The sequence below is a fragment of the Miniopterus natalensis genome, chromosome 14 (assembly GCF_054644295.1).
Source record: "Miniopterus natalensis isolate mMinNat1 chromosome 14, mMinNat1.hap1, whole genome shotgun sequence".
In the NCBI taxonomy this organism is placed as follows: Eukaryota; Metazoa; Chordata; class Mammalia; order Chiroptera; family Miniopteridae; genus Miniopterus; species Miniopterus natalensis.
In genome coordinates, this window is record NC_142094.1 from 8,463,090 (window position 1) to 8,487,410 (window position 24,321).

The 24,321-nt window shown below is 47.5% G+C and overlaps 1 protein-coding gene across 1 annotated transcript in view; it reads right to left on the bottom strand.

The window, feature by feature from the left end:
- LOC148091490 (FERM and PDZ domain-containing protein 2-like) overlaps window positions 1-23,549 on the bottom strand; it is a 48,679-nt gene extending 25,130 nt beyond the window's left edge. Inside the window, exons 1-7 of the mRNA XM_087824230.1 lie at window positions 23,462-23,549; window positions 19,657-19,804; window positions 19,147-19,285; window positions 12,245-12,397; window positions 8,565-8,750; window positions 2,928-3,075; window positions 1,156-1,272 (exon numbers count right to left, since the gene is read on the bottom strand). Of these exons, the coding sequence (XP_087680356.1) occupies window positions 1,156-1,272; window positions 2,928-3,075; window positions 8,565-8,750; window positions 12,245-12,397; window positions 19,147-19,285; window positions 19,657-19,804; window positions 23,462-23,549 (979 nt within the window). The remainder of the gene's footprint in view (window positions 1-1,155; window positions 1,273-2,927; window positions 3,076-8,564; window positions 8,751-12,244; window positions 12,398-19,146; window positions 19,286-19,656; window positions 19,805-23,461) is intronic.
- Window positions 23,550-24,321: the final 772 nt, after the last annotated feature.

The window sequence follows — 24,321 nt, forward strand, 5'->3', positions numbered from 1 at the left end:
AGCACAGTAGATATGAGTACACCCATTTTATAGGTGAGAATCGTGAGGCTCGAGCTAGTTCATAATTTCCTCAAGGGCCAGGCTGGTGAGTGGTAGAGCAGACTCACCCTCAGGTCGCCTCACCCACAGCCCACACCAAAAATGGATACGCTGGGAATGCAGAGACCAACAGCAGCACAGGCCTCGCTTCCGACCACCAGGCCCAGCAGGACTGGGAGCTTAGCTCAATCAGGGTGGACACTCATACCCACAGGAGGACACTCTAGGGAGAGGTGGTGCCAGGGTCTCAGCTCAGAGAGGTTCGGGGGTTTGAAGGAAGCCTTCGCACAGAGGTTGAGGGTACAGAGAGAAGGGGCTGTCCCCTGGGAGGGGGGGCTCATGGAAGGTAGCGGGGGAGAGCCCCAGGGGGGTCCAGGCAGGGTTGTCCCAGCAAGAAGCCCCAGAACATCTGGGCACTGGGAGGACAGAGGCCACACAGTGAGCCAGGGAATGGTCAGCAGTTAGCATCATCACTCAGCACCAAGCCGGGCAGCGGGACTGATGGGGAGCTTCACCATTACCTGGCCATAGCTTAGGAGTCCGACTGGCTAGACAAGCTGCGAAGGAAGGAATGATTGGTAGGTAGGGGAGCCAAGAGTTGATAACTTTTCAGGAACAGAAGGAAGTATTGCCAAGAATGTTCCAAAGCCACCAACTGGCAAGCCAAGGGTAGTGGATGCTTTCTGTCCACTGGCTAGGGGGGATTCATAGCATGACTGTGGCACCAGGAAGGCAGCTAACAAATGTCCCAACTCGTCTGGACAGCCACACTGTAATCCAGGTCAGTTACAGTGTTTGAAGAGCACAGGAGCCACCAGGGCCAAAGACCAAGAAGAAACTGGAAAGGGACCAGGGCCAGATCCTGGGCAGCCCACGGAAGATTGTGTCTTATAGCCAGCGCTATAAGAGCGAGAGCAGAGCTGACAAGGCCAGCCCGATTTCGTCCTGAAACTGTGCACTTGTAAAAACATGGTGATTTCTCTCGCAAGTATAACAAATATAAAGGAATAGGCTGAGACAATTCACCAGAAAATGACTAACAAACATTTGGGAACTGTTCAGCTTCTAAACAATCAAAGAAATACCAAACAAATTATCAGCGAGAAGTCATTTTACCTGTGAAATGGACAGAGGTAGACATGACAGAGCCTATTCCAGCAGGGATGCAGAACAGGCGGATGATGCTGGGCCCGGGAACTCGGGGAACAGCAAGGACCTGAACAATGCCCCAGCCTTTCGCACCCAATGATTACACTTCAAGTCCAGCTTAAAGGTCTTACAGGTACAAAAGAAGTTTTCTTTCAATGATGTTTATTGAGATACTCCTTAGAATATTAGAGAATGAAAAGCAACTTAAAATCAAAATAGGGAAATGATTAAGTGGAAGTTTATATTTCCACACTGATCATCCATTCATTCAAAAGCCCTGCATGGACCACCTCCCACTTGACACACCTGTTCCACGCTGGAGCAGTGTCCCAGTGGGACACTGTCCCTGCCCTGCAGACTGGAGGCAGACAGGCCCACAAACATAAGGGGCAGAGGAAACAGGTGAAAAGATGGAGTCTGCACGAAAGAGGAGTGGTCAACACCTGCGAAGGGAGGGCAGGGCCAGTCAAGCAGGAGAACTTAGGAAAGGCTGACCTTGAACTCATCCTTGGAGAAATGGGCTTATGTTGGTGGTCTGAGTCTGGGAGGGGCTGGAACAGCTATGCAGGCAGAGGCCATACTAAGCACACAGGCCTCAGGCCTGAGCCATCCTTGTGTGCTCAGTGGTCTGCAAGCCACACAGTGTAGCCAGGGAGCAGAGTGAAGGGGTCACAGCAAGAGCTAAGTCAGGGCTTGGCCAAATGACAAAAGCCTGACATGCCAACCTAAGAAGTCTTGGCTTGTCCTCACAGATAGCAGAGAGCCACTGACAAGTTCTCATTGGCCCTTTAGTCACTTGGAAGGCTGAGAGCAAGATGTCTTTGGGGGACATGACTCCCAGGACTTGGTGACAGGTGGGATGGGAAGAGAGGGTGCAGTCCAGACCCTCCCAGTTTCTTACAAGGTGGATGAGTGGTCTCAGTTGAACAGGACAAAGATCATGGTGAAGAAATCTGTGTGGGAGGATGAGGTCAGCTGTGAGTACACTGAGTCTGAGGACTCTATGGGGCCATCAGATGAAGATGCTCGTTCTTACCTGGATGCAGTCATTAAAAATGGTGTCTGTACAGAGAGTTTCTACTATGAAGAGAACATTTAAAAGACAAAGAAAAAATGTTTCATTTTCCTAAAGAAGGTACACAAATGTTCAACATGTACATGAACAGATGTTCAACATCACTAATCATCAGGGAAATAAAAATCAAAACCACAATGAGGTATCACCTCACACCTGTCAGGATGGCTGTTATCAAAAAGGCAAAAGGTAACGAACTGGTGAGGCTGTGGATGAAAGGGAGCCCTTGTGCCATGTTGATGGGAATGTAAACTGGTACAGTCAACTATGAAAAAGAGCATGGAGGTCCCTCCAAAATTTAAAAATAGAGCTACCTCATGATTCAGCAACTTTACTTCTGGTCTATACTTGAAGGAAGTGAAAACAGGCTATTGAAGAGATACCCACACTCACATGTCCATTGCAGCACTATTCACAACAGCCAACATACAGAAACAAACTAAGTGTCCATCGACGATGAATGGAACAAGAAAATGTGGTTATATACACAGTGAAATATTATGTAGCCATTAAAAAAAAAGGGAAATCTCGCCTTCTGCAACAATCCATTATATTGTTCCCTTTATAACCAAATAAGAAATGATGAGGAGAGGTCAACAGCAAACATGGTAAGTCCATACTCAATGTCAAATCTCTCCAGACTGAGAACATAGCGTCTACTCACCAGCTGCAACTTGGGGTGCGGTCATCCGAGCATTAAAGCCATGCTGGGCGGAGCAGAGGCCCAGCAAATATTTACAGGTCTTGGCGGAATCAGTGACAAGCGTGTGCTTTCTCCCAGTGATGCTACTTGTGATGGTGAACTTCTTTCGCTGAAGGAAGCAAACATGGACATTAATATATTGATCATCCTTACACATTAAAGCACAACTGCCCAGAGAGTAGCCAAAGCTGGGCCGCAGTTCAATATCAAGGTTTTGGGCAGAAGAAGTGAGTGGCACATGCTGCTGACTATGGCTCCCTATTTTTTCTCTGATTAAGAGAAATCCCTCCCATTTCTCCATCATTCATAAGTCAAACATTTGCTTATCAGGTGATCTGCCAAGGTGCGCGAGGCAAAAATAATATAAAATGAGTCCACTACATGCACACTGCCCCTGAGCAAGGAGTGAACATGGTCCTCAGTGCACACTTTGAAGGCCATTTGCAGACAAAATCTCAGCTAGCAGGGTTATAGAAAAGATAAGAGCACTGTATATGTTCTCATATTTCTTACAATAGGAGCCAAGCTCTGCTCTAAGCGCTTTCTGGGTATTGATTCATTCCTCCTCAAAGCTCCAGATGAGGGATGAGCTAGCACTGTCCTTCTACAGGTGAGGGAGCGGACCACCAGTTCTTCGGATGCAGCAGGGATTCAGGCCACGTCACCACGAAACACTTCCTCACACTTGTACCTTCAATGCCCCCATACAAAGTGATAACATTTGTACAGCGCGTTGGGATAAGCTGGAGAGGATTATCTATATGGGGCTTCATGGAAAAACTCATAACTTTTGCAACATATAATTCTAAGAAGAAGAATACAATACAAAGTAATAGAGATGACATTAAATATAAATTTATATATAACTTCCAAATAAAATCTATACTCTAGCTATTTCCGTAAGAACCTTGAGTTTCTCCTGCAGATAACCTTATAAATACAAGGCTTATGCTAAAAAGGGCTCCCCAAAACTCCCGGTCCTCTTCCATGCCAACCCCTTCAAGTCACAGTCCTCACCATTTCGAAGGAACACCATCCACACGAATAGACGTTAGCAAAAGGCAGGGAACTACTCATCGCATTCCCTCTGAGAAACTCCTTTTTACCATTAACCTGACTTCAGACAATTTGAGCAGTATCTAAATTCTCTGTTCTTGTACTGACAAGTGTAGTGGTGAACCTCATTATATTAATGTGATGGGTTTTGAATCCAACTGAACTATACTATATCTACTATGTTTTAAATGATGTATTTTCTCAAACATTTATAGAGGCTGTCCTACTAGCCTTAGGAATTCTTCCCTAGAATTCAGATTACAACAATGCCTAACCTCCAGTAGTGGGTCATTCTAGCCGCACGTTGCCAACGTTGAACAACTGCCTGCAATTCACCTCCTTTGTCAGTACAATTGATATGCTTTCCTACAGTCCTGACAACTTTATATTGAGTTCACTCAGGTGTTAAAATTTTTTGATGTCATTTTTTAAAATCTAATAGCTATTCTTCAACAAATCTGAAAAGAGAAAATCTTTCTCACACACATAGGCGCACGCACACACACCACCACACACACCTCGCTCTTTCTTTCAGCTCATAAACTCTCAGCAAAACTCTCCTTTTGAACATCAATGTTCTAAGGCAGCAATTTTCAACCCGTGTGGTGCAAAAAACTTTAAAACATGCAGTACCTGATATTTAGTCAGGGGCACTGACCTCTTTTCTCTTAGATTGTCAAATAAAAAAATGACCACAGCCAACACAACAATAGCCATCCACTGTGAATGAATCTAAATTATACCTATTTTTTTGTCAGATCAGCAAAAACTATATATAGTTCTATGTGCCACAAGATGAAAACAGCTGGAAATCGCTGCTCTAAGGTATTGAACACCACAGACAACGGGATCCTGATGCCACTTCTTGGCATAAAGCTGCAAACAGCCTTGACTGTATGGCTCAGACTTTTTTTCCGTCTTGATAACAGCATTTAACGAGAAAGTCACATCTGCGGGAAACCCTCACGTGGCGGCTGCCCCCCCGCAGCTGGCCTGTCGCCGCCGCTCCGTCTCGTTGGGTTGCTTTGGGCATCTTTGCAGAGCAGCCGTGTTCCAGGCAGAGGTGATCGGCCTTGAGGCCAAGAAGCGGAGGCCCCGGGGCCCTCGCTTGGGTTGGCCACTTGCCAGGGTGGCCTGGGCAAAGTCTTGGCGTTTCTTGTAAAGTGTGGCGAAGGCTGTGTTTCACCACAGTCAGCGGAGACCATGGTCCTTCCTTCCAAGCCCGGCTGGCGCCCACAGCTCCTGGCCGCGGCGACGTGTGGCACCCAGCAGGTCCCGCTAAGGAGAAGCTGAGATGAGAAAACAGCCAGTGGAGACGGCGGGATTTACTTATGTGGTTTGCAGTCTGTCCTGCAATAATTTATTGTTAGTCGTCCCAGAACACTCCCTCCACTGGGCAGCTCCCCGGAGTCTGAGGACATCAAGCCAGATGCCCCATGACACCGACTGCTCCACGGCGCGCCCCCCGGGAGCACCGGGCAGCGCAGAAGGGAACGTGCGAGAGCCAGACACGCAGAGCCAGGCTGCAGGACATCCCTCCAGCCGTCAGAAACGAGAAACTGCAGTTTAGTTCTCAAAACGCCCAAGCAGGTGGAAGCTCTGTCCTATCGGGCTGCCTTATACAACTTATATACTGCATTAGTAGTACACCACACAATTTTCTTTCTTGATGGCAATCACACGAAATTGAATTTATTAGACGTCTAGTGTTGGCACAGAAACCTATCTCAGCACTACAAAGAGCAACTGTGCTCTGGGCAGAGCTACATGTTTTATGCATCAAATATAAAAACAATCTTCAATCAGCCATGCTAGAGAAAGACTGAATTACATTCCTATTTTCTCTGGGAAAAAATATATTACAAAAGTGTCATCATATAAAAACATAATCAGTGTATGCCAAGAAAAATTTGAAAGAAAAAAAAAATTATAGAGTTTTTCAGGGTGTTAATAAAAACATTATTTTTTGGCTTTTGTGGTTTTGCAGCCTTTGTTCAGTTTTTTTTAATTCACAAGTCGTGGTATTTTCTTTCTCATCCTCAATGAATATTCACTTGCACACTGTAGTTTGTATTTTGAACTTTCTGTTCTCTTTCTTAGAGAGAGGCCCACAAAGCCTGCATTTCCCTCTTCAGGCATTTAGCTCTTGCTAATAACCAAGAACAGCTACCAGCATCACCCTACGACGAACACTTTCTCGACAGAGTAACCTTCTGAACTGGTGTTTCTCTATCATAGACAGGCTGCCAACACATCTACAAGTCATATTCTTTGAAAAGGGCATTTTCCTCTATTTCCTTTGCTACTTCCCTGCAGGCAGCAGGATGAATGATCTGTGATCTGTGATTGTTTGAAGCATTTTGGCTCCCACTATTAATTAAGGGAATTTCAAACCAGCTTCCTGAACTCATTCCCCTGTTGGTCATAGAGTCCCCCTTTCGTGCTTGCAGAAGCGCAAAGAGTCCAGGTCATCTTCTGTAAGATCCCTGGTGTGTGGTAAGCAGCCGGTGGACTTACTTCATCTGGTGACTGAAAGACATTACTGCTAAGACAGGGTGGTCACTAGGGCATCGAAATCCTAATCAGTGCAATGCTTCCTTCAAGCTACTAAGTTTGTCTTGTGAACCTGATGACTTCTCAGCTGTAATCAAGAAATTATTCTTGGTTGCTGGTAAAATAAACATCTGTAAAAATTAAACTGACTGAAATATAAAGTATTACTTAAGGGAATTGTTAAACTTTACAACTTCAAAAAATTCTATTTTTCAAAATTACTTTTTAGGCTATCTGCATTTTTATAAATTTGTTTTAAAACAAATTACATTGAAAATTTCGAACAATTAAACATGATGTAAAGAAAATAGGGAGTAATGCAATAGTATTGAATTAATTCAATAATAAAAATTCTTCAAATAATCTTTCAATCGAATTGAAATAATTTGTCATTAAAATTCTGAACAATTGTCTGGCTGGTGTGGCTCAGCGGTTGAGCATTGACCCATGTACCCGGAGGTCAGGGTTTGGTTCCCGGTCAGGGCACACGCCCAGGTCGCGGGCTCAATCCCCAGTAGGGGGCATGCAAGAGGCAGCCCATCAATGATTCTCTTGCATCATTGACGTTTCTATCTCTCTCTCCCTTTCTGTTCCTCTCTCTGAAATCAATAAAAGATATATTTTTAGAAATTCTGAACAGTTCCCACCCTAACTGGTTTTGCTCCGTGGTTAGAGCATCAGTCCGCAAACTGAAGGGTCCCGGGTTGGATTCCGACCAAGGGCACATCCCTCAGTTGCGGGCTTGATCCCTGGCCCCGGTCAGAGTGAGTGTAGGAGGCAACCGATCACATCGATGTTTCTCTCTCTCTCTCTGTCTCCCCCCAACTCTCTCTGAAAAGCAATGTAAAAAATATCCTCAGGTGAGAAGTAAAAAAAAAATTCTGAACAATTCCCAAATATAAATATTGTTTATTTTTAGGTATGTTTAAAAATATTTAGGGGGAAAAAATCACTTTCCTGACAGTATGAAGGCCACTTTAATGAACTCAATTAAAATATACTGTTATTATTTACTTTTAAATGTAAGCTTTTTGTTTAAAGTCAAAGTCTTGTAAAATTTTATCAAGAATCACACTTTAACAATATGTTAACTTCAACAGCCAAGATGGAAGGAACAAAAGAATCAGGGAAAATTAATAAATCCAATTATGTTCTACTCAGGAAACTCTAACATCAGATAATGACAATAAAAACAGCAATCTGGTTAGTAGGAAACACTTAAAAACCATGAGAGAGAATGCACTAGGAAGAAAAAGTAAATTTTTCGCGGGCCACAGGACAAAGAGCTTCATGTCTGACCCTGAAGTCACTGCGAGGCTGTGGCACAGACTGGGATGGCCTGCGGGCAGGCTCCAGAGCACACTCTCTGCTGTGGGGACACATGTTCTTTGGTGCCAGATTTATTGTAACTGAATTCAGGAAGGGCATGGACTCAGGTAAATGCTGTTCAAATGCAATTTCAAATGCTTATTGTTCATTAGGGATTTTTTTTTAAGAAAAGGCTTTTAAGACTTGCAGTGGGCATCAAAGGTTTGCCGTCGCCAGTGTCCTGCAGCCCGTGGGAGACAGGCCAGGTGCCTCGGCGCACTGTGCGGAGGCAAAAGGAAAACACGAGAGAAATGTTTTAAAACCTTGCAGACTGCACGGCACCTACAGTACGCCTTTCTCCCCCGCCTGCGACCTCCAACCTCGTCAACATCGGTGGTTCTCCACATCGACGTGGCCTTAGGCAGAGGGAAGTGTAGCCTCTAGGCTAATGGCTGTCCCTGGGGGCTGGGCGAGAGGCTGGAGGGAAGAGAGGCCTCCTGGGGACGCTCAAACCCCCGGGGAGACTTCTTCCAAACACGCCACAGTGCATCCAGCACAGGCTAGCGGCAGGCTGTGAGCGTGACCCGGCCGGAGAAAGCCACATGACCCATGGTCCTTCAAAGAGGCAACAGGTCAAAGGAAAATGAAGCACTGGCCATTTTTCAACTGAGCTACACTCACGTAAGTTGAAATCTTCCCAATTTCTCTCCACTGAAGTCGTAAAGTTGCAATTCTGCGGTGGTTTTTCATTTCATATATTACGAGCCCCTTCGCACAGATCCCCAAGGCCATGTCCCCTCCGAGCCCCGTCTTGGCTGGGAGAACCTGGTGAAGCAGCACACCGTATTCTGGGAGCTGCTGAGAGACCTGGAACCAAAAACAGGGCAGTTTAGAGCAGACAGGCAACTGTTGTAAATGAAGGGCCTCAAGCCAGCCATGAAAAAACCTCAACAGATGTTCTAAAAACAAAGAAAGAAGGAAAGAGTAGGATTGCCAAATAATTTCATGGAACACTGAGATAAACAGATCTCCTTACTCCAGAATTTCTCTGCAGCTCTGATAGGATAGCATTTTTCTATATTTTTAACCCAAGGAATTCTTTTCTCATGGAGCACCTTTTTAAAACAACACCTGGAATGCTGTAATTATGAAAATGTCACAATAGCATGATAATATTCTGGACAGGTTTTTAGAATTCACTCTTCTGGGTAATCTCACAGTAAGAGATTCCTTTTCTAATTGCATCAATCAAAGTCAACTGCAACATTACCTGGTCCTACCCCTTCGTTTTACAGATGGCAAAATTATGGCCCAGGACCAATCACTGGTATTTCTTACCATGTGGCAGTGCATCAGTGGGGCCCCACAGCCCAAGGTCTGTCCTTAGTTTGCCAGTTTACCAGGTTAAGAGACTGAATTTTGTCAGGGCCACTTCTTCCCCACATGCTTAGGACCGTCTCCCTTATTTCCCCTTTCTCCCAAAAGGGGCAGCAAAATTGAGGCTGGACCCAGGCTCTCCTGGCTCCCAGCCCACACGGCACCCTCTATATTGAAAACTGTTGGAACAAATGGACTGTTTATTATTCATCAAGAGATTCACAGTTCATATCCTTTGACCCTATAGTTCCACTCCTGGGAATCTGCCCTGAGAGAATATACTATATAATCAATACAAACCCTCCTCATAGAAATATTTGGTACCGACTTGCAAGATGGGGTTGGCAGGACCAGATCCCAGAGGTGAATGGTTTCCTAAAGGCTGTGCTGCCTTATAGGGATTGTCAGGCAGTCTTAACAAAGCCTTTGTAATTATCTGGGGAATGCATATGTTATAATGCTAAGTGGAGGAAAATACAAGATACAATCAGTATGATTTCAACAACAAAAATGTTTTGATAGCATATCACAACCCCTAGTTGTGTGGGAAATGGTTCCACAGTTGGGGGACTTTGGAAAACACTGAGTTAACCCTGAACAGGTTGTTCTGGGATTAACATGCTAATGTAGTTGTGAATCTTCCAGACAGAGTATGTTTTTCAGCATCACCAAACAGGACCCCTGCCAGTCTCCTTGTGTGGGATGATGAACTGGCAGAATTAGTCATCAGTGAACCGAGGGCCAAAGGCTCCATCTGATCAGGTAAAGGGAGACACGAGGACCTGTAATTGAATAACCCGGTGCCTGTTTATGGAGCAACTGGGCTCTGAAATGGTCCCTTTGACATTTACAACCTAGTAGAGGGAACAAGAAATGTACAGAGATTACTTCAATGTAATGTCTTAGCATGTTTACATGTTCAAAATGCTCACATCTTCAGCCCTGCAATTCCATTCATGAGATTCTGTTCCTAAGGGATTGAGCAGAAGTGAAGCGAAAGACTCATGTAAAAAAAAATACTAATCTCAGTATCATTTAAAATAGTCCCACATTTAAAATCATATATGTGCTAAACCAGAGTATTAAAAAAAATTTAGGGTACACAATGTGTTGATTTAAAATAGTTTCAACATTTTAGTGAGATGGGATTATAAAAATACACAAAACTGTATCTATAGTATAAACCAGATTTTAAATATATTTGCACATCCACCGGTGAATCCCCAGAACAGAGAGGGGAGGGTAAATACAACCCAGTACGCTGTGCTACCTCCAGGGGCATAACCAGGAACCAATGTTGCTTTACAGTCATGGGGGGAAGGGCTTTAACAAATGTTGACTCTAACAGGAAGGGTCCCGTGGTACTCAGGGCTGCCGTGCCCTCTGGGTCCCGCCTCTGTACCTCAGGTGGCACACAGTGTCAGCAAACCAACCAAGCAAACTGGTAAGATCTCATGCAAATGAAATCAGATCTATTCAGGGTTTTGCTTGTGAGATGGTGGCTTCCTTTACAATCATTTTTCATTCTTCAACGGGGGCAGGGAGGGACACTGTGAGCCGGGCCACAAAGCCAGTCCTGAGTCCTGGGCCTCCCCACTGGCTCTGTGGTCTGTGGTCACTCTCCACCAGGTGTGTGCTGATGGCCTAGCAGCCCCACCGGCCCTGTCCAGGGAATGCTGCCCCCTCCTGACACGGAGCACCAGGAGGCCAGCCTCTGAAAAGTGATGAGCACCGATCTGCCTGGGCTTCTCAGTGATCTGCCTGCAGGTTACACCATGCTTGATGTTGCAAACAGTCCTAAGTGACCCAGCAAAAAGGAAAGACCAGCCTGGCCGGCATGGCTCAGAAGTTGGGCATCGACCTATGTATGATCCAGGAGATCATGGTTTGATTCCTGGTCAGGGCACAAGCTTGATCCCCAATAAGAGGCGTGCAGAAGGCAGCCGATCAGTGACTCTCTCATCATTGATATTTTTATCTCTCTCTCTCCCTTTCCCTTCTTCTCTCTGAAATCAATAAACACATATGAAAAAGAAAAAAAAAAAAAAAGGAAAGACCAGAACCCCCTCAGCAGCTTGGCTTCCTAATGCCTGTCTTTATTTAAGGCAAAAACAATGACAGAATATTTCTGTCTGCCTCAGGAGACTTACTACAGAGAAACGCATGTCTCAGAACTTCCTTTTAAAACTGCTCCCAACCCTAAAGGCCCAGGCAGGTACCCTGCCCTGGGGAAGCCTGGTGGGGACTCCTCCCACATGCCCCCAGCTCTGTCTCCAGGGGCATAATAGTCGCTTCCTCCCACCCTGAGAGTAGCCGCTATTGCTACCCTTCTCCTGGGGCAGTCATCACAGTGTCGCACACCTCTGGGCACCTGTCTGCCGCCCCCCCAGGAGACGTGGACTCCCTGGGGGCAGGCAGCATGTACTTCCCCTTGCCGCAGTGCCTGGCTCAGGCAGGTTTGAGTTCGGGAGTGAGCAAAGCCTATTCGTTGCAGGCTCTGTATGTGCCCACAGACAGGGGCCCTGGAATGCTGCTCCTTTGGTTCAGGGCTGAGGAGCGAGTGGGCCAGAGAGGCACCCAGATGCACGGACCACACTATCTGTGCTGTGCTGAGGACAGGTTTTCTGGAAGGCTACAAACTTGGGGTCTTCTGATGGCTTTGCTTTGGGCTCACACCCCAATCAAGTACTTCGGTTGTCCCATATGTCGTCTATAAGAAACGTGATCTCCCCACCCTTAGAAAAGTGACTGTGAGCCTAGGGTTGAAGGGAGGTCTGCCACACTGCCCCGGCCCACTAAGTCCTACCCCTCTTTTGCGATCCCACCTGCTTCCAGAAGCCTCTCTTTGCCCCACGGGGCATTGGAGCTTCCTTTCTCCCCGAGCCTCGCTTGTACCTCCTCCTGGGTCTGAGACCATCAGCCCTCAGCGATGACTTTGTGAGCCCTTGAGCACCAACACGCCTTCCAGGGCTACAAGGCCTCACCCTCAGGAACTCTCGCTCGGCGTCCTCTCCCCAGAGCACAGGACTGAGGCGGTGCATCTCTGAGACGTGGGCCTGGGCCCTGCGAGCTGTCATCTTCTCGATCAGACCTGCTGGGATGTAGTCTTCGACGCAGAAATAGGCCTCGGTTTCTGCCTGCTGGGAACAGATCCAGAGAAAAGGGGCGTGACCGGGCTGCCTTCTGCGGGACCCGGGCAGGACGGAAGCCTGCTGCAGGCGAGGGCCCAGGCGAGGGCCCGGGCAAGGGCGCTCCTTCAGAGTGCCGCCCGGCACATCTCTCCCCTATTAGAGGCTGGGTCAAACCACATGCCATGAACAGAAGGGAGACAAAAGAGGGACGACCTGTTTTGAGCCCCTTCTGTATACCAGTTGCTCCTCAGAACACTCTAGCTCTTCTGGCTCTCTGGGTAATCCTATGGGGGCACTATTATTGCCACTGCCAAGATGAACACAATGAACCAGCGGGGAGGTCACTCAAAGGGGCCCAGGTGACACCACCGTGATGCCACGCCGCTTCCCAAGGCACAGAAAACCCTTCATTCAGCATTTCTGTGTACATGTGCTCCTGGTGCACTGTCCCCTTTTACAAGGTGGTCTGGCCTATGACACTATCTGTCCACAGAAGATCAAGAAGCTGCCCATGAACAAGGGGAGACTGACAGCCCCACTGCGCGCCAGGCCAGAACCTTCATCAAGTCTGCTCTTCAGCAGACCTGGGCTGCAGCCCACCGGCAGGGCTAGAGGCGGCACCGCCCTGCCTGACACCAGATTCCCTGATACACACGGGCACAAATGGGTATGGGCAAGTTTTGGGGGAGCGGTCTTGGGGTCCCCTGTAAAAATGGGGGAGGAAGGACTTGACAGGAGGAGAAGGTGACCCTGCCCTTGTGTTCCTGGATCAGCACCTGTGGTCTCAGGCAGCCGGTCCCAGCCTAACCCTAGGCAATATATTCCCCACGCTGAGGGCAACTACCCAACCACCCTCGTGAAGGCAGCTGGAAGCCGGAGCATCTGGCCTTCTCACCCCAGGGGAGGGGCAAGTTGACCTGACGAGGGATCTGAGGGAGAGCAGTGTCCACTACATCTGCAAGCTCCTGACATGGCACAGGCCAGTCTCCACGTGGCCTTGGACTGAATCCTCTAGCCTAGGACTGGTTCATGCCGGCTCTGAGCTCAGCTCAGAAACACAAAGGAAAAAAAATTGCTCAGCAATCTAGTGCATGAAAAGGCATTCAGATTGCTATCAGAATGGCCAAGATCCAGAACGTTGAAAATACCGAGTACTGACAAGTGTGGAGCAACACTGGTGGTGGGAATGCAAAGTGCTGCAGCCGCTTCAGAAGACCGTTTGTTGGTTTCTTACAAAACCACACAAACTCTTACAAACCATCCAGCAATCATGCTCCTTGGTATTTACCAAAGGAGTTAAAAACATGTCCACACAGAAACCTGCCTGTGCGTGTTTATAGCGGCTCTATTCACAATTGCCAACACCTGAAGCAAAAGATGCCCTTCAGTGAGCAACAGATAAACAAGCTGTGCACAACCAACAATGAAACACTATTCAGAGCTAAGAAGAAATGAGCCACCAAGTCACAAAAAGACATGGAGGAAAGTTAAATGCATATTACCAAGTAAGAGAAGCCACCTGAAAAGACTCAGTACTCTAGGATTCCAACCATATGACATTCTGGAAAGGGCAAAACTATAAAGAGTGTAAAAGCCTCAGTGGTCACCAGGGAAAGAGGGAGAAGGCAGGAACAGGTGGAGCACAGGGGATTTTTAGGGCAGTGAACTGCTCCGTATGATACTACAGCAGTAGGTATGTGTCATTAGAATTTTTTCCAAACCCATAGAATATACAACAGCAACAGGGAGCCCTAATGTAAGCTATGGATTTGGGGTGACTGCAATGTGTCTGCAGGTTCATCATCATAACAAATGTACCACTCTGTTCAGTGGGGGCTGTTGAGAATGGGGGAGGCCGCGCATGGGCGGGAGGCAGGCGGTATTTGGGAACTCTTTGTACCTCCCATTCAATTTTGCTGTGAACTTAAAATGATTAAACATTTTTTTAAGTATTTAAGACATTTAACCCAGCATCTCATTGCCAGGAATATGTCCAAGAGAAGAAGTCGATGTGGAACTAAAAAAGCTCTGGCACAAACATTTATTTCTATGTCACTTATTTAAAAGGAAGATTAGATAGAACTGCGATAACAACAGGAGTTGTCACTTCCATGGCCTTCTAGGTGATGCTGCAGCACTCTTACTGACAAGTAACGGAATCCAGCCCTGTAGGGTCCCACAGAGCTGTCCCACAGGGTCACTAGGAAGCCACGGGAGACATTGGCCATCGCGTGAGAGAGCAGAACACCAATCGAGCGTGCAGTGTCTACACTGTGTGAACCTCCGCATGCAAGAGCCTGCGGGGAGGCGCTGGAGGAAAGCTGTTCTGCTGCAAGGATGTGATTTAGATTTATTTTTATACCAAATTGTCTTTGTCTCTCTTTTTAAAATGCAAATGTAATCATGTCACTTCCCTGCTTAGAATTCATCAGTGGCTCCCCATCTCTCACTATAGTGGTTTTCAAATTATTGTTTCTCCATCACCAAAACCATTTATGAGACAAATGCAAGCCCCTTAGGAGGGCACTGTAGGTTCTCCTGGGCTAACTGGCAGTGCCCTGCAGGCAGGGTTGCAGTGGAGTGCCCACAGCTCCCTGACCAGGCAGCCCTCTTGTCCTAGGCACTCAAGGACAAGAGTCCTTGAGTCTTCCTCCGAGTCTCCCCTAGCATCCTCTGATGTGCCCTCCACAGTGCCTGCAGCGTAGAGAGCAAGCCCTAGAGCAAGTCCTCACTGCTCTCACCAGCTCGGCCTCACAGAGGCACAGCTTTTCTCAACTGCAAATGGAAATCACACTGGCTCTGCGGGGCTGACACAGGCTGAGGTGATGCCAAGCACTGAGCAGGTCCTCCACGAATAGGACTGAGTGAGAAAGTGCACAAATGAAGGAGTTTGTGTAATCTGTTGCCTTTACACATGCAGAGAAAGGGAAAAGGTCAGCCTTTGGGGGCCACATGGGAGCATCAGAGCTCGCAGAACAGAACGACTGATCCCAGGGACGTGGGACAGGTTGAGGCTAGGCAGGATCTGGGGCAGGAGCCAGAGGTGGAGGGTGAGATTAGGATAAGGTAGGGGATGGGTGAGGTCAGTCAGAAACTGGACAGGCATGGGGAGTCACCAACGGGGCACCTAGAGACAGGTCTGGGCACCTGAGCGTTGGGACAAGTGATCCCATAAGAAGGATGGGGGCACGCGGGTGTGAGGGCAGAGGGAGGTGCTGGGATTGAGTTACAGTTATCACCTGACAAGCAAGGTGAAACTTTCCTGATGGGTGACGTTTCTCCACAGTGTCATCCAGTCCAGGAGCCTGTACTCCACTCATTCATCCACCCTTTACATCAAGAGCTCAGGAGCAAACTCCCTGTGTCTCAGGTGCACTTTGGTGCTAGGGAAAGGGCAGAACAAAACACACAAAGCCTTCACTCTCAGGCGGGTTTCATTCGAATGGAGAGAACTAGGTTGAGACTCACAAATAAAAGGAATATACCCTGCCAGGTGGTGAGAAATGTTATAAAGAAAAACACAGCCTGAGGGGATGGAGAGGAACTGTGAAGACTGCAGACACAGCAGCCTCTTCTGAAAATGTACCGGAGGAAGCAAGACGCTGTTAATATAGCTAAAAAGTGATTTTCAAACTGCAGCTATGAAATCAGTTTAGTGGTTCATAACCAGAACTTTTAAATTAACTAGAACAGAATAGGAAATACAGATGTCAAGACACACAGAAAGGATGCATCTTATTTCTTAAACCTTTGCCTCAGTTCTGTTATACATACACACGTGTGTGTTGGGTTATAACATCTATCATTTTTTTTACCATGGGTCACAGCATAGAAATTTTGAAAATCACTGTTCTCAAAGAGCCATTCTAACTCTTGAGCTTGTCCTTGCTCTTAATTCCAGTTACTGGGACAAAGCAGACTCATATGACAGGTCCCACCCTTGCCCTCTCCACCCGCACTGTGTGAGAAGGAGGACCGGAGAAGCTGCCGAGGCGCCCACACTCTGTGTGGTTGCAGCTTCTCCTTCCCACACGCAGGTAAGTAAGTGTGTCGGGGCTTCCATGACAAACACAACAGACTAATTGGGTTAATCAACCGAAATTAATTTTCTCACAGTTCTAGAGCCTAGAAGTCCGAGACGAAAGTGTCAACAGGATTGGTTTCTCTGGGGCCTCTTAGCCTGGCTTGCAGGCAGCCGCCTTCTTACCGCGCCCTCTCACGGTCTTTCCCATTCATCTGCATGCCTGCTGTCCCTCTGTGTGTCCCAGTTCCCTCTTCTTATAAGGACACAGTCATATTGGATTGTGGGCCCACCCAGAAAGCCTCATTTTAATTGAGTCACTACTTTAAAGACCTCTCTCCAAATAAAGTCACATTCTGAGGTACCGAGAGTTAGGGCTTCAACATATGAGTCATGGGGAACATAATGCAACGCATAACACAAGACCAGACCCAGATGATCCCAGCAGACTCAGAACTTCAGCCAAGTGCATCTCCTTTGCTAACCACAGATGGTGTGTTCCTAACCACAGAATGCTCACGGCTGGTGGACATGTATTTTCAGTTACATGCAACTGTGCCCCTTTTTCTGGAAGTTGGAACCACCTTCCTCCCTGTCAGTGCAAACATTTTGCTTAGTGTAAGCTGTACCCCTGGCTCCCAGGGTGGCCATGTCACTCAAGTCCAGTCAATCAGAGCACAGCATCTCCTTGCACAGTGACTGGTGTAGGGTAGGCACATGACCCTTTCAGAGTCAAAGAGACAGAACAACAGGATTTTCACAGCATGGCTGAGAGAGGGCCTCTCCTCCTGGTGCTGGGCTGCAACCTGGTGGGGGTAGGGGATCTAGAAGCTGTTGAAGGCAACCTGATCCAGGAGAGCACGCAGCCCAGAGATGCAGAAAGCCCAAGTCCTGCTGATGCCATTTGGGTCCCTATACCCAGCAAGCCCTAGGCAAGGAGACAGGAGGCCAAGGAGACAGGAGGCCAAGGGGACCTGGGGGCCAAGGAGACAGGAGGAAGCTACAAGATAAGTAGTGATAGGACTAGGGCTTGTCAAAGGGGTAGAGAAGCCTGGACACTTTAGTTTTGGGAGCCAAAAAATTACAAAAATGTTTCATTCAAGCTAATCTGAGCTTTTCTGTCACTTGCTATCAAGAGAACACTGAGTAATCACCTGTCCTGACAAGGGTGTGGGGGGCTGTTCAAAAGGATCCAGAGGGTACAGGGAGGATTTCTTTCTACTTGTGGCAAGGCCAGGAAAGCTGTGCGGCTGGGGTTGGGGTTAGGGTTGGGGTTGGGGTTGGGGTTGGGGTTGGGGTTGGGGTTGGTCTTGGAGGGTAGGTGAGATTGGGATGGACATGCTGACCCTACAGAGAAAGCCGTCAAAGGACCAAGGACATAGGGATTAAACCTCATGTTTTCTTTCAAGCAATGGATTCCTCCTTCACACAGCTCTCATGTCCTCTTTAGAGCATCTCTTCTCCAAATTAAGTGCCCCCCAGAGGCAGTCAGTTTTTATCATGTGGTAGTGGTGATGCCCTCCAAGATAAAACCTAGTGCACTGGCTGCCCTGGGAAGAGATCAGTGAGACCACCTCCCTGGCTCTTCCCTCTCTGCTCCTACTGATGCAGCCAGAGACAGGCTCCAAATCTGGATGCCAGGTCACACTGCTAGGTCACATGGTTTGGGTCTTTGTTGAAGTCTGTTGCCAACCCCCTACCCTTCATCTTGAACATGGGTAGGCAGCCTTCATGAACCCAAGAGAAGAGCTGCACTGCTCTCTGTCACAGTTCACCTGCTGGTTCCCTCCCTCCTGCCCAGCATCTTCATTTTAAGTCCTAATTGACTAATAAATATATTAGCATTATCCCTCCCTATATTGATGTATTTGCAAATTAAATAACCAGTAGCCTCTACTAAGTCCCTGAGGACTGTCCTCTAGGACCATCAGAGGGAAATTAAAACAAAGACACTTACATGTGATTCTGCTGCAGGGACAAGGGCTTGGCCAACAAGATCAGAGCTGCCGTTCAAGGGGTAGTGGGTCTGGCCATGGAGTCAGATGCACCTGGGCTCAAATTTAGACTTTACCATTTTCTTGACACATGAGTGTCAAATTGCTCTTCTAGAAAATGTGATTTTGTTTTAATGGATAAGTGAGTTAACACTATAGAAAATGTCTAGGTCAATGGCAGGTACACAGTGATCTTAATAAAGGTTGACTGTTAACTACTAATGATGAGGATGATGATGATAATAACTCAATAAGTTAGTAAATTATTGTTTTTAGAAGGAGTCTTAGACTAGAACTGCATTGCAATGTGTACACTTGACTCGTTCATCTTCGTATCCCCCGGAGCCTAGCAAAGATCACTTGGTGAATGCTTATTGTATGGATGGATGGATGGATGGATGGATGGATGCATGGATGCATGGATGCATGGATGCGTGGATGCATGGATGGATACATGGATGGATACATGGATGGATGGATGCATGGATGAATGGATGCAGGGATGGACAGAAGCATGGATGGGCGGATGCATGGATGGATGGATGCAGGGATGGGCAGATGCATGGATGGATGGATGTATGGATAGACAGATGCATGGATGGTGGATGTTTACTCCAATCTCAGTGGTAGATGCTAGCAATACTTCTCAAATTTTCAGTCTCCACATTTCCAACATTTTCACCTTGTCCCATAGTTGCTTCTCTGCTGGCCCCACCACAGACCCAGGTTTCCACCCCTACCTCCTCCGGGTAACTGCCAAACTCAGCCTGCAAGGCAAGGACCCCCAGCTGCAGCAGTGTCTCATCATCGCAGTACAGCTTCTCCTCCAGGATATCTTTCCGAAGCTGCAAGTAAAATTGATGTCTTGTCCGACTCTGCCTGGGAAAGAAATGCAGGAATAAAGATTTTTTTCTAGTAAGCAAAGGAACAATGAGGCAGTGACTGAACTCCAAAGCCCTGACCCTGTCCTGCTGCTGGGGGAGGAGTGTGTTGGGGTAGGGGAGAGAGAACGTTGACCTGGAGTGGAATAAGCTTGAAACAAAGGGTCAGGTTCTCATTTTGACCAGAGCTTGTCCCCAAACACTGACTTTTCCCCTTTTCCATCAGATTGGGATCCAGTCAATAGAACAATCACAATAACTGTTATTTCTATAAGTTAAAGCTCACCAAACACGTGCCCATGCACTGTCTCTAATGTCAGCCTGGATGTACCCATCCCTATGGAACAAGGGCAGGTCTGCAGCACTCACTGGAGCAGCCCGAAGTGACTGACAAAGAACTTGACCCTCAGGAAGAGTGTGAAGACCCTCGAGGGTGGCTTCTGCAGCTGCTCCCTCCAGCCTTCAGGGGCTATTTTGCACAACCTGGTTTCATTGTCCAAGAAAAAGAACTCTTTGCCTGAAATGGAAGTAGAGTGTGTTTGGAGGGAAAGAAGTCAGGGAGGCACCATGCCTCAGCTCCACAGCCCTGGGACCCGCCCAGAAGGTGGCACAGGAGTGTTCTCAGCTCAGGAGAGAAAGAAGCAAGCCTTTTGGACACCTGCCACTGCGGGGCCTTTGCTGGGTCTGTGAGGGGCTGGAGTGGGAGGCAAAGAGGAAAGCGTCAAGTTAGAGAAACAGCACCAAGAGGAGAAAATGTGATTATTTGTCTTAGAGAAGATATCTCTACTATCTGCTTTCCAGCCACCATCTTCTGGAGATAAAATGAAAAACAAATGAATGAGTATTTATTCCATTCCTGCCATGGGCCAGGCCCTCTTCATCAACTGGATGGTCCCCAAGCATCCCAAGAGATATCTGTGTTATAGCCTGAATGTTTGTGTCCCCCCCCAAATACATATATTCAAGCCCTAACCCTCAATTAGATGGTATTTGGAGGTGGGACCTTTGGAGGTGATTAGATTTAGATAAGATCCTAAGGGCAGACCCTCATGGAGGGATTAATGTAATAAAAGGAAGGGCCTAGAGCTCTCTGCTATGTGAGGACAGGAGAAGGTCTGCAAGCTAGGAAGAGATCCCTAAACCTGCCCATCTCAAACCCTGACCTTGGACTCCCAGCCTCCAGAGCTGTGAGAAATAAATGTCTGATGTTTAAGCCACCCGGTATTTTTTTCTCAGAGGCCCAAGCTGACTAAGATAGGGAATAAGTAGAGTCACATTTGCCTTTTGGCCTGAACATTGCCAACTCGAAAACTCCATCAATCCAAGCTCAGGACTTCAGCTCCTGTTGAGTTTGTGCTTGAGCCCCTCTGGGAGGGAGGTGGAATCAGCTCTAGCCTCTTAAGGCCCTGCTTCCACCCCTGCTCTCTTCAAGGCAAAGACCCCTCCCCACTCTGCCTGGGTGCCCTGGCCCCTCTCCCAGGCCTCCTGCAGATCTGTCCCAGGCCTGCTCTGCCCCACACCCTTGTCCATGCTCCACCCTCTCAGCACAGTGATGCTCTTACAGCAGGTTGCCTGGCCATAGGAGTCCTGCCACGTTTGGGGAGGCAAAGCTTTTAAGCCTTTCCTTCCAAAGGCACATGCATGTTGGGGAGGGGACATGCACACTGGGGAGGGGACATGCATGCCGGGGAGGGGGAAGGAAGTGTCCAGAGAAGTTCAAGCAATAGTCACCACACAGTGCCAGTGTCTGATTTTGATGATACATATTAATTTCCAGTTAGTAAAATGTTTTATTGATGGTTTGATTTAATGAAAACAATGGTATAAAAGCAAAATTAAGTGCTTAAAACATTTTAGGGGAGCACAACTCTAAAAAAAGGCAGGAGTGAATATAATGATTTTGAGAAATGGCTTCTAGCATATGCCAACTAATTTTCACCCCACTTACTGCCCACATGGGGGAGGGGGACACCAGAGGCTCTTGATAGTGACAAAGCACCAGATCTTGGTAAAGAAATCTGGAAATGCCATTAAAAAAAACAAGATACCTCCTCTGAACCTGCCCCCACACTTTCATCTTTGCAGCTGAATCTGACTCTCCACAGCAGCTCACCCTTCCCTTAGGGTCACGTCCCCCAAGGGATGCTGGGCGCCTGTCGCAGTTTGGCTGGCAAACCTTCCCGAGTGGGTCTACATCCAGACCCCAGCCGGGTCCTTTTGAGTGATTTACCCGGGAGGCCCAGCTAAGCAGCTCTCAGGTGTCTGGGTGGGAGGGGTGCTGGGCCAGCACCCGGCTGGGAGCAGGCAGTAAGGGGAAGCCCTGGTTGTACTCCCAGAGCAAGCTCGCTGGTTTGGCTTAGACTGCATGTGACAGATCAGTCAAAACACAACGTTTCCTAAAGATTCTTCTGTTCACATTTTACAAAAGATTGAGCAAACATCAACTGTTCCCACCAAAGCAGATAGTGTTTGCTCTTTTCACTCAGGAGAGAGACCTTTCATAGGTCTGCTGAGAACTATGGGGAGATGAGTCACTCTCCTAGGCCCCCGAGGCACGTGGCACAGCACACTGAATGACCCACTGAAGCTAGCGCGCTCCTCCCACTGGAGATGGAAGAAGAGAGGAACAGCGAGATTATGACAGCTGGCAAGGTGGGCTGGGAGCCCAGGATCAACCTGAAGGCCCGTGTGATCCCGACTTGGCTGCCTTCCCATTACTCCACAGCAAAGTGGTTAAGGGGCTCCAACTACAGCAAAGGGACATTTGAGGTCGATGGAAATAAAGAGCCCCTTAATGAGAGGGCGGAGATGAAAAGAAGGTGGGGAAACCCTTGTCTTTGGATCTTCAGAATGGATCCTTGGCTTGCAGGGTTAGGGTGCTGTTTTCCCATTAGTACTGCATGGCTAGAGGAAACATTTTTTAAAAAATATATCTTTCTTGATTTCAGAGAGAGGAAGGGAGAGGGAGAGAGAGAGAAACATCAACAATGAGAGAATCGTCATTGATCGGTTGCCTCCTGCATACCCCTTGACTGGGGATCAAGCCCGTAACTCGGGCATATGCCCTGATTGGGAATCGAATTGCAATCCCCTGAATCCTAGCTCGATGCTCAACTGCTGCGCCATGTCTGGCTGGGCATTAGATGAAAATTTTTTAATTTTTGGTTGTGATAAAATACACAGCATAAAATTTACCATCTTAGCCATAGTTAAGTGCACAGTTCAGTAATGTTAAGTACCTCGGTTTTCAAATGTAATCTGTTCCGGAAGACCGTCCAAGTTCTGAAATGTTCAAAAACCGATGTACCACTGTACATTCATATGGTTAAGCAACCATTACCACCATCCATCTCCAGACCCTTCCATCTGGCAAAACTGCAACTCTATACCCATTAAACAATAATCCTCCACCCCACTTCCCCCACCCCGGCCACCACCATTCTACTTTGCCTCTGTGAATGTGACTACTCTAGGAGCCTTACATAAATGGAATCATATGGTATTTGTCTTTCTGCAACTAGTTTACTTAGTGCAATGTCCTCAAGGTTTGTCCATGTCATAGCCTATGTCAGGACCCCCTTCCTTTTTAAGGTTGAATTATACTCCATTGTATGTATAGGCCCCATTGTGTTTATCCATTCATTCATGGAGACATACTTGGGTTGCTTCCACATTTTAGCTACTGTGGGTAATGCTGCTACAAACATGGACATACAAATACCTCTGAGAGACCCATTTTCAATTATTTTGAGGATGTATGCAAAAGTAAAATTGCTGGATCATATGGTAAAACTATTTGTAATTTTTTGAGGAACCATCATACTGTTTTCCACAGTGGCTGCACCATTTATAATCCAATCTAGATGGAAATGTTTTTAATATTTCAACATTTTTAACATTTGCTTATCAGTTCATTGAGATCCATCAACCAGACCAGCAAACCACAGAAGCCCTACCACTGGTCATTACAATCTCCTACCACTAGTCATTACAATCTTCTGCACTTACTCAACCTTGCGCACAAGCACTGGAGCCATCACCCGGCTCACTGGTGTCCAGGTATGCAAGGTCAGGTGGCCCAGTCCCACCTTTAGAAGGACTAGTGCTCAGATACCTAGATACCTGGGTTACCTGAGGCACCAGGCCAGCTGTGGGCTACCCAGGAGACACTTACCTTTCATGTAAGCTAAGCCAAAGTAGGTGAGCTCCCTAAGATGGGCAAAGGACATAACAGCATTGAAGACAGCCCCCACTGTGGACATGATGTCACATGTCACCTCCAGACACTGCCCACTCAGCAGCACCACACAGAGGTCCCTGAGGGTCCAGCAGGATTTCCCTTTTCTGGTCTGAAAACAATAATAGTATTAATTGTAACAACAACTACAGGACATGGAGTCTTCACCATGGGCTCGCTGCTACGCTAAGCACTTACTATGCATCATCTCATTTAGCTGACATAAGACCCTGAGGATGAGTATGTTTATGACGCTGTTCAGCAGATAAATGGGGCTCAGCAATGGTAAGGGACTTATTTCCAGTGTTACAGTATGTAACAGGCAGAGCTGGACTCAAATAGCATCCTTGGCCAGCTCTGCGGGAGCCAGGAAGGCTGGGGAAGCTGATGCCACTATCCTGCCCAAAGCCCAGGTGTCCCTCGGACCTTGCTTCGCAAAAAGACTGCCAGGGCTTTATTAACAAGTCATATACCCCTGGGTGATTTACTCCACCTATACTGTCCCCCAGGTTCCCCAGAGCCCAGCAGGGTGAACTTGGGCTGGCAGAGACCCAATGAAGGCTGAAGCAAGAGGTCAGCAGAGCCCCATTCAAAAACACGCAGCAGTCAGCCTTCTGCCTCTTCACCAGCTCAGATTAATTCCAGACTCATCACCGCCACAGCCTCAGCCTGACCACCACGGCCCTGCTCAGCAGCCCAGATGCCCACATTCCACTGCCCCCAGCCTGGGGCTCTGCACACACCGCCCACTGCATGGAGCGCTTGTCCCTCCACCTGTCCACATGGCAAGTTCTTGG